This window comes from Varanus komodoensis, unplaced genomic scaffold (assembly GCF_004798865.1).
Source record: "Varanus komodoensis strain SLA01 unplaced genomic scaffold, ASM479886v1 scaffold11, whole genome shotgun sequence".
Classification (NCBI taxonomy): Eukaryota; Metazoa; Chordata; class Lepidosauria; order Squamata; family Varanidae; genus Varanus; species Varanus komodoensis.
Genome location: NW_025335317.1, coordinates 25,773,608 through 25,784,463, shown reverse-complemented (window position 1 = coordinate 25,784,463; position 10,856 = coordinate 25,773,608). Strand labels below are relative to the sequence as shown.

The 10,856-nt window shown below is 38.8% G+C and overlaps 1 protein-coding gene across 1 annotated transcript in view; it reads right to left on the bottom strand.

Annotated features, from left to right (window-relative positions):
• TBC1D12 (TBC1 domain family member 12) overlaps nucleotides 1-10,856 on the bottom strand; it is a 49,159-nt gene that overhangs the window by 16,825 nt on the left and 21,478 nt on the right. Inside the window, exons 4-5 of the mRNA XM_044420081.1 lie at nucleotides 2,659-2,774; nucleotides 1,325-1,412 (exon numbers count right to left, since the gene is read on the bottom strand). Of these exons, the coding sequence (XP_044276016.1) occupies nucleotides 1,325-1,412; nucleotides 2,659-2,774 (204 nt within the window). The remainder of the gene's footprint in view (nucleotides 1-1,324; nucleotides 1,413-2,658; nucleotides 2,775-10,856) is intronic.

The window sequence follows — 10,856 nt, the reverse complement described above, 5'->3', positions numbered from 1 at the left end:
GCTGGCATTCAACAACCCTCTGTGAAATATTGTTATAACATACTTCCTTGTATGAACCATTGCAAACTAAGTTAGGCTATGTATTATTAGATAACTATATAATATAAAAATGTTAACAATCATAAATGAAAGACTTGTGTGAAATAGCAGGTTTGTTTGTTTGTTTAAAGCTTTTATAGACCATCCCATTACTAGTGGCTTGGGATGGTTTACAACAATTTAAATTTAATGTCAACTTGAATGAATGGTATAACAAATTTTTAAAGAATATCCAAAGTTTGTCTTCAAGGTATCATCACTGAAGGAAACAAGTACATTTATTTTACCATAAATTTGCACAGACCAGAGTCCACTTCAAAGCATGTACTGTTACCTTCAGTTGGCAAGTGTATACACACATATATACGGTGATGGCAAGGGAACACAGACAACGAAATGCAAAAGTACAGCCTGAATTTTGAATTATTGAATTTCCACAGGATGTATTTGCATTTCATTGCCACAGTTCACAAAGTCATCCTCTAAACCCATGAGGATGCACACACAGAGTTATGGAATAGAATGCACATGTTTACAACCACTGCCATTGGTTTATCTTTAGAAAATTCAAAAATGACATTTGGGTAAAGATCAAGTCTTGAAGCAATTCAATATCCACATCTACACAAGCATGTACAAAAGCTTTTGTGTATATTTACAGGAGCAGATCCATCCTTTGCAAAGTCTGCCCCTAACATACTCTCTCATTGCCTTAATGGCAGGAAGGAGCTGTTCTTAGGTTGAAGACAGGATTCACTCTTCTGAGGAAGACTGAAGGTTAAAGGCAAAGATCACTTATATTTCCAGCGACATCATTTACTGTTTTCAGAGTACAATATACAAGAATGGTACACACCTCTAAACTGGGACTCTTCCTAGAAAAATACAAGCTAGCAGGCCAGTGTTTTAGTTTCTTCTGCTATCATGCATACTTATAACACATTATTTTTAATATAAGAACAAACATGTGCATACTTCATGAATGGCTATATTCAGGATCCAAATATAAAATGATTTCCAGAACAATCATGGAAGTTAATATTTTCAGTTCCTCATTATCCTTTTAACTGCACACTGTACTGAAGCATCAAAATTACAGCAGAACTTTGGGAGACTAAATCTTAACTTTAAAAAATCTAAACAGAATTGCCTCTCTATTTTAAAACTTAGTTCTCTTTTAGCCCAGGATCATTTATATTTCAAGTTTATCTTCTTACACATATGCCCCAAATATTACACATTAACAGTTTTTAAACAAAAAGTACCACCCTGACGTTTAGCAAGCTGTACCTCTCTTTTTTGCTTCTGCCACCATTTCATCATATTCTTGTCTGTGACGTAAAGCCTCTTCTACAGATTTGGCAGGAAGGTTCCTAAAAATTTAAGTTAAGTTAATTTGTTGCAGCCACCCCTACATTTAAGAGTACTTCTTGTTTTATTTCCCCTGCAAAAAAAGGTTTCTACCTTGCTTTTTCCCCAACAGGATCTTCCCTTTTGTATCCTGGAGTGTACCATAACTTAATTAAAAAAGGAAGAATTTATGCTTAATGTTTCAGGAAACAGACAAATCACAAAAAGGAATAGGTGCTGGTCATGACCTATGAGGTCCTATATGGTTTGGGGCAAGGATACCTGAACTAATATAGTTTTGTAAGTATAATACTTATGGCTTTCCCCTAAATAATTTTAACAACTCTAATTTGATGAGAATTATTCATTAAAGGGTTGGGGAAATACCATTAAAATAGTTAAAGTCTGTTAGGTATCATGCAAAAAACCAAGAACAAACAGTTAGACCACTAATATTATTGATCTACCACCTTCTACAAAGCAAAATCGTATTTGTTTCACTGTTCAGTCATATACTCACATTTGAGGTCTATGCCTTATATACAACTTCTTTAGTACTTAAAGAAAGGGTAGCTTGGTGTAAGTAGTTCTCAAAGGCTGCCTTTCCCAACCTGCTGCCCTCCAGTTGGAACCATGAAGAATGATGATAATGGGAGCTGGCAAGTAACTGGCTGGGAAAGCTAGCTTTAAGGCTACTGGAGTAATAGCACTATATTTGAAACTCTATATAACACTGGATCCTGTCATACAGATGTTTGTCTGATTGCAGCTGCTACTTGCTCAGGAAAGAAAAAGCTGCACATCTTTGTGCTGTGTCTACATAATCCTTGGAAAGTGTGGTTTCCAGTATTAACACAGCAACAGCAAGTTGTAGGGATTGCTGTTGTCTACATCTGAATTAAAGAATTATAGAAGATCTAGTATGGCTAGAAATTACCTCCTGTAATTGCTAGACTATGTCATATCCAGCGGCCTAGCTCCCCTGTACCTCTCATCCCTATACTGACCCTAAACCAAATTACATCCATATTAAGCTCTATGCAATTGAGGTGATTGAAGATGCCACAGAGGTGGGCTATGCTGCAGGAAAAAAGAGATACACACAAAAATTGGGCAGAAGTGCTTTCCACAAGTGAAGTACCTTCCATCTGCTAAGTTAAGAATAATTTACTTGGGATCTAGCCAACATGGGAATGTATTTCAGAATATTAGCTTATTTTTGGACAAGAAATTCATACCCTGCTTGAAAAAGAATCCATAATGACTTACGATGGTCGATCCTCCAGAATGAGAGCAGTAGTTGAAAGTGGCTCAAATTCAAAGTATCTACGTCTTGTGGCTTGGGGTGCAGGTTTACACACCTTTCCTGTTCGTGCTTCATACTCCTAAACAAAAATCACATTTTATGTTTTTAGTAAATTAGTAGCTGCAACAAATTGCACAGCTCAAGCTTCTATCAGCACAGCTACATGGTGAATTGCTTAGGTTAAGTCAACCTCAGTTTCAAAGAAACACTGCTAGAAACCACGCAGTGCCAGTTTTTGAGATTCAGGTGTGAGAAATATTGCATCTGTTATCTTTGTGTGCATGTACCATACCTATACAGCAATGACTAACTCAAATAGATTTGTGCCTGGTTTGGATGTCATGATAAACTATAGTTTATTGTTACTTGGGGAGTCTCAGGCTCACATTCTCTACCTTTCCTCTGGCCCAGTCACAAAGAGAACTTTTAATTTAGATCAACAGCAGTGAAACATTGTATCCAAATTCAAGGTTAATCTTAACTATGGTTAGTTGAAACAAAACAATTCCATAAACTATGGTCTGAGTTCACTTGTTAAAAACCACAAATAATCATAGTTAAAAATAACTGCAATTGGTCTAAGTTTGGACATAAAATCTTATGACAGCTTAAAATGGAAACCAGTGCTTCTAAATGTCTATCTGGCCATTGAAGTTCATTGCCATAACAACTAATCATAGTTTATCATTATGTCTGAATGAGGCCACTCATCTCAGTAGGATCTCAGTAGACAGGGATATTGTAATATATAAGTATGCCAGTGTCTAATTCTGTTACAAAAATTCAAAAATGTCTGGTCAACTTGGGTGTGATGCAGTAGGCAGGGATTATATACTGAAAAGAAGCTAAGTGTTTTTACCCACATACACACACGCACCACTGCTAAATGTTTAAAACTAGGCTAATACTTGCTCTAAAGCAAAACCACACTTTGGAAGAGTTGTCTCAAAAGAATTACATTCCAGTAATTCTATACTATTTGTTCAATTAATCTTTAGTATAAGGATATCAGGGCACATTACTGTTGTCTAATACACTTTTTTTTTCAAAGATACCTCAAATGCACCAGTAAATTCTATAAGTGTATCCTATTTCAAACTGCAAAAAAAAAAAATGGATTATTTTGTAACTGAAAATGTTTGCCTTTTTAAGGACTTATTTGCTGCTACTGTAAGAATTAAAATCAGAGGCACCCAGAAGTAAAAATTCTCATGAATAGTGGTTCTACTCCTTTTAAAAATATTGATAAAGCTCACTTTACACTAAAATGTAAAGCCCAAAGGCATGCTAGCAGGGTCCCCCCCCACCAGAATTTCTGCCCAAGTACCACTACCGTGTAAGATTATCAGAGCATGAATATCCCATAACATAATTAGATGTTTCAATTAATTAATTAAAAATTAAATGTCACTTTTTGAAAGGGACCCAGCTTTGCTAAGCATTATTCTGGATGTAATTTGTGGTCTAGCATTCAAGGAATTAGAAACAAGGTCTGTGGCTGGTTTTTTATCAATTAGAGAATGCTGCAGAACAGGACCAGGACCAGGACCAGGACCAGGGCAAAACAAGACCACAGTTTATTACATCCATTCATGGGGCGTCATCATGGCATGAAATCATCCATTATTATTTGACAAAATTAGCAGGAACAGTGATTCCCTGCCTTGCGTAATGCAAGTAATATTGGGACTACATCAATTATTTTGCCTCAAGCTACAACAGTATTATTACCTCAGAGAAGGCTCCTTGGACACTTATAGCATAAAGGAATAGGCCCACACTATGAACCATCTCTAAAATGTTATCATTACCATCAAATCCATATATTTATCCTAGGTTAATTCTATTTATGGCAATCACACTGATGATTTTTCAGTTAAGACTAATATTCAGAAACATGATTTATATATTTTAGATTTACAAAATATTCAAACCTCAGTTTAATAACTCACTAGGATCAGTGAAATTTATATCTATTAAATGTGTTTGGATGGAAATCTACATACTTATTATACAAACTCTCACATCTCAAATCTATATTCATAATTTCAGTACATTGTTAGCAGTACCAAGTATTACAAAGGAAACACTGAAATTTATAACACATTTTACAAGATCTTTAGAGGAGTATCAGTCCTCCTGGTCATGGGAAAATGCCCTGGACATTTTTCAAAGGATAAATTAATCAGATAGGAAAACCCATTCAGAGAATGCTAATAATCAATACATTTTTATTCAAGCTGTGCAAGAAGGTGTGAAAGATAAAATATCATCATAAAATATATGCTAGCAAATATATCAGGTTGTCAAAATTTTTAGCTGCACTCAAAGCTATATATACTACATGTTGCTGGAAAAAAATAAGCTATTTGCCAATGCAATTCAAGTTCTCCACCCTGCGGAAATTCCATTTGCTTATTCTGCTTAAATCTATCTGCTAACCTTAAATAGTTGCAAAGAGAGCTATGGTGCAATAAAATCCTAACCCTGTCACCATTAAAAGTCCTGCCCAGCCCCACCTGGGAACTTACATTTGATCAGACACTGTCTATATTATTTTCAAGTTTGTCTTCATAACCACAAATACTAAAAGATAGTATTTGTGGTTATGAAATTTAAAAAACAATGAAAAATGATGAAAATAATGAAATTATAAGACTACCATATTCTGTAACTGATACCAAATTATGCTTGCTCTATGCAATCACTGACAACACAATAGAAATGTCTCTTTCATACTGATTTGAGGAAGGCTAGCTGTAGTACTATCTAGATAGCAATTTCTTGACAATAGCTACTGTCTTCAAAATAGGAAAGCAACTGAGAACACCATTCTGGACATTGTTTTCTTGTGTCAGTAGTAGAATGCAAAAAGAGCAAGGAAGGAATGCAGAAGATTGAAAACTAAACCTTTGTAGTACATAGGGTAAGTGAAAATAACCTAGTTTGAATCCTTTGTAATTGAGGAGTGGTGCATATTTTAGACAACTGCTGTGTTCCCATGTATGTCAGAAATCAGCAAGCCTAGTGCAGCGTGGCACATTTGGTTACTGTAAAACCCCACAGAGAACCCATGCTTCCCCATTGTTTGCTATTATGGGTGAATTCAATTACAATGTTTTCTCTTGGTTTCCCAATTTCTGCCAGAGAGTTTGGCATAAAAGCAACTGTGGCTGCAGCAAATATTCCAGCTGCCAGTTTTTCCACTGCCCTGTTCTCCTTAGCAACTACTGCACTGCTAGCAGCAGAGAGCTGATTGGCTGTCTGTGTTCTTTCCTGATGGTGCATGATCTCTGATGCCTCACCACTGCGACGGCCTGCCTTGCTCCACCACAATGCCCCACCTTACTGTGATGCCACACCATGGCCCACCACCTTGATGCAGTACCCTAACTCACGGCTTTGCCACAATGCCCTGCCGTGGCTGGCTACCACACCCTGTAATGCCCCACTTTGTTGCCTCCCATTCTGCCTCCCACCCTCTGCCCCAATATCACCCTGTGTCGTGCCTGGCGGCTCGACAGAGACGTTGACATGCGAGGAAGGGGCAGAAGCTCACAGTGAGAGTCAGGCGTTACAACAAGGAGATTTGTATTTGGTGCCCAGTGTCCAAACGGCCCCCCTGCAACCTGTCTCTGAGGCCTCCTCGCGAGTAGCTTCCCCGCATCCTGGCTCAGAGTTGTTGGAGCAGGGTGCAGCTTCCCTTCCTGAAGACTCCGAGGTGTTTGAACAAGCTGCCCACCCCCCAGACTCTGAAGCTAGGATGCAAGGAAGCTACTCGCGAGGAGTTGCCCCTTCCTTGTGTGTCAACGTCCCTGTCGAGCTACTAGGCATGACACCCTGTCCCTCATAATGCAGAGAACTTCCACAAAGCTCCACCCCTATATCTTGTCAGCAGGGCAGCAGAGTTTCTCAGGCAGTTGCTCAGATGGGCTCTGTCAGGGAAGTCTGGCCAGCAGGGTGTATTCCCTCCATCCCTGGAACCAGTGCCTGTACTGCTGCTCTCCATGTGCCAGGCTTCCAGGGGGAGGAGGCACTGACGGTGTGTATATATCCTGCACGCAGGGGAAGCAATGGGCACAGGTGCAACACGGGAGAGGGGAAACGTATGGGTGGGCAGGCATGCTTATGCATGGGCATGGAGTGTGGAAGCAGTGGGGAACTGCTGCTCTACTGCTCCTGAAGAACAACCAACCTACTCTAATGAGATGGTGCCACTGTGGAGCAACAGCAGGGGAAAGCAGGAGCAGGCACTTGAGGCCACACAAAGGGGCAGGTGGGGCAGGCAGAAGCAGTGTACCCCGAGATTAATTTTGAGCAACAGGGGCTGATGGGAAAGGTGCCAACATTTGGAAAGAAGTTGGCAGCACATGGAAACTACTCTTGCATAGTTACCACTCCATTGTGTAAACACAGAACAGAAGGTGAGAGTTGTGTGTGAACTGCCCCAATGTAAAATGTTATGTTAATACTATTGCCTTGTGATTTCTCTAAACTTTAATACTAACTAAGGAAATAATGTTCATTAACTTCAGCTCCCTGTGTATCATCATTTCAAGAAATGGATAAACCAAAAGAAAAAAATATGGAAACTACATACCTCCAAACTGAAGGGCACATTGGTTTTCTGGGTTGATGAATGCTGAATCGTATAGCACATTATATGAAGTTTGGGGGGGGGGGGGCAAGCAGATGAATCTCAGTGTTTCTCATGGAGATGTTATTCATACATGGCAAGAAATAGACTACTCCAACTTTCCAGCATTCGTTAGGGCACCTTTTCCAGTGTGGTGCCCTCTTACCATCCCCAGTTTTACTTATTTACTGGAGAACACACCAGTGCAGCAATGGCATAGTCACAGCAAACACAATCAGCCGCTTTGTACAAAGAGCTACTCTAAAATATCTAGTTAAGAAGCCTGAAGATGCACCCTTGAGGCTCCCCAGCTCCAATCAGATCTCCTTGAGAAAGAATTTCAGTTCATTAGAACTTGATCTTCTGATATTTCTATGTAACCTTCCCTCCCCACTGCTTTATGTTGTGTCTGTTTTAGACTGCTGCCTCATTTTTTGAACTCTGTATGCACTTAGCACATAGGTACTTGATAAATGGAAGTACCAGGCTTATTCAACTCCTATAAGATTGAAGCGCAAGGCAGTTAGAGTTTTCCAACTCTGAGTCATGGGCAGTAATAGCATCATTTTGCTAATAAATCTATGTTACTTTCCATAAGTGAATATCCCAAGATTACTGAGGAAAGCCCAGAATGAAGAAAAAGGTCTGTGATCTAAAAAAAATGTTAGCAAGAATGTAGTTAAGGGAAAATCTGGAACAGGCACTATACCATTCCCTACACTATACCATTTGTAACATCCTACACTCAGAAATATGAGCACAAGTAAACTAGGAGATAGGAAATAACACAAGGTTTTGATATGGTATGCTGAATTTGAGTTACCAAAAATGAAGAATATATCACTGTTGCTAAAATAGCAATGAGAAGGACAAATTCTACTTTCCAAACAAATGACAATGGAAGGCCAAGAATTAGCTTCTCGTTTTTATATGTTCAGGAATATGCTGACACATCTAATGTCAGCATAAGATAAGATAAAACTTATCTAATTTTTATAAGAAAAATCTAAAGGAATTAGAAAAAACAGCAGTTGAATTGCTAAGGATATAGTAACATGCTATTGCCTCAAGAAAGGAAAGCTGGGGAATAATCAAAGCTGACATAGCAAAAATCAAACCATCAATATTTCTCACTTTCTCTGAAAATAATGCTACCAGTGTTCAAGTGACATGAGATACAGATTATAGACTCCTGAAACATTACACCTGCATGCCACTGTCACCTCAATAGCAACATGACACTAATAAACCAAAAATTAATTAATTTGCACCCTTGGTTTTTCTACTCTTTTTAGCCAGGGCTATTGTCTTGGAATTGCAAGGGGTTTTGTTGTTGCCTAACCCCTTCTGAAATCAAAAAAATGAAGAAAAAGCCAAGTAAATATATGCACATCAGAAAAACAAGCTCAACATAAAGAAAAATAAAAAGGGAGAAAACAGAAATGACTTTAACAAACTAAGCTCTGGTAAGAAGAAAGAAATGTCAGCAAGTTAACCCAACTTGTACCTACTTCTAGCAAGACATTTGATGAAAATTAGATGCCAGTAAGACTTGAGCCATATGCTATGCGATTCAATTAGCAATATTCTTACTCCAATATACTCTCTATTCAAAGCCACTTCTAGTAACTTAATAGTCAGAAGCGATTTAGGAGACAAAGTCTAAATGATGCATTAGCTGATGTGTCCTGAAAACTAGCTTCTCAAATGCATTCTAATGTGCTGTTCACATGAAACTATTACTATTCATTCCTATTACTATTAATAACGTTCACTATTAATAGGCTGTCATGCAGAAGTATTACTTTTACTCAGGAACCCACAAACTGGCTTCTTTTGTTCAGTGTGATATCTGAACACAGACCAGTAGGCTGTTCAGGTCTAAATAACTCAGTGGTTAATCAAACAACAAATCATGAGTTGCTGATAAAAGCAGGATGCCTGCCCATTCTCTCTCAACTTTGTTTAATATACAGTGGTACCTCGGCTCACGAACGCCTCAGTTCATGACCAAATCAGGTCATGAACAGAAATTTAGGAAAAAATTTTCCTCAGGTTGGGTGATGATTGCGGGGGCACTTGGGGTGGGGGGCAGGCACAGTCATGCTGGGGGGAGATGCCCATGATCACACCCATTTTCCTCGCATGAGCACGATGGCGATTGTGCCTGTCTCCCCCAGAGTGCGCTCACGATCATGCCCGTCTTCCCTGTGATTTAAAAATAAATAAATTACAGAATGGATTAACCTTATTTACATTGAACCTTATGGGGAAATTTGACTTGGCTCACGACCAATCTGGGTCAAGGCCAGAGTTGTGGAACAGATTAAGTTTGTGAGCCAAGGTACCACTGTACCAGTTAATAAACATTGACCTTTGTAAATACAAATGAAGGATGGGTTATACATTTTCTAAGAACAATATTATACTAAGCAGCTCACATCCCTAGTTTAGATATGTGTTTTATAACTTTATTAATTCTTTTCCTATAGAACAACCTACAGCTTATCTGTAAAGTAAGTGTTACTACACTCTGCATTTGAATTCTTAATCTCAGCCTTAGGGCCAAATACAATTTAAGACAGAGACTGGGTTTGGATAATACTACAACCCATTGAAGGTAATTAGCCATAGTAGGTTGCCAGGCCATGGCAACCCAGAACACTTCCACAGGGTGACTTGTTTGGAGGCAACAATTCACCTGCCAACCCACAGCTTGTTCTAGTGATTATTGGACTCACAGAGTCATTTATGGCATTTGAACTAGGTGAACAAGTCATGTAACAAAAGCAGCAAAAACCCCTTGCTTGTACTGAGCTCACCTGGGTCATTACCAATGACAAAGTGCCCATGCAGCACTCTGGAGCAACTGTCAATCATTTATTTTTTTAAAAGTTCCAGAAATGTTCACAAATAGTTTTGTTACATCATCATCATATTGTAGGTAGTTTGGAGCTGCCTAAGTGCAGAACCCCTATCTACCCAAAATACAGAAATGTGTCTGGTAAGTGTGTGTGTAAGCACCTGCTATCAAAGCAGGCACCATCCATGGATATTGACAAAGCCAAGCTTCAGTGACATAACTGCTTTCACATGTCAGCTGTCAAACAGAGAAAACAAAGTTACAACAGCCCTTGCACAATAAAATCCTCTACGTTTTAAGGATGCTCACTATCTTTCACCTTTTCTATCCTTTCCCAAGCCAGGAAAGTGCAGCAAACTACTTATGGGAGCACTTACATTTGACAGCAGTCAAAAGTGAATGTTTTAAAACAAAGAATTAACAAGGCTTATGCAGTATTTTGACAAGGGCATATATAGATTTCATGGCTGCATATATTCCTATAAAAAATGCCATGGAATCCCTTGGGGTATCAGTGGGAGGATTCAGGGGAAAGGAACTGGATAATAACCCATACTGAGCCCAGTCATCTGTTGGGTGCACCTTGGGTTGTTCCATGAACAAGCCATCTTATGTAACTTATTTTCCGAATGGGTTGCCATGTTGTGAGAACTTAGCTATAA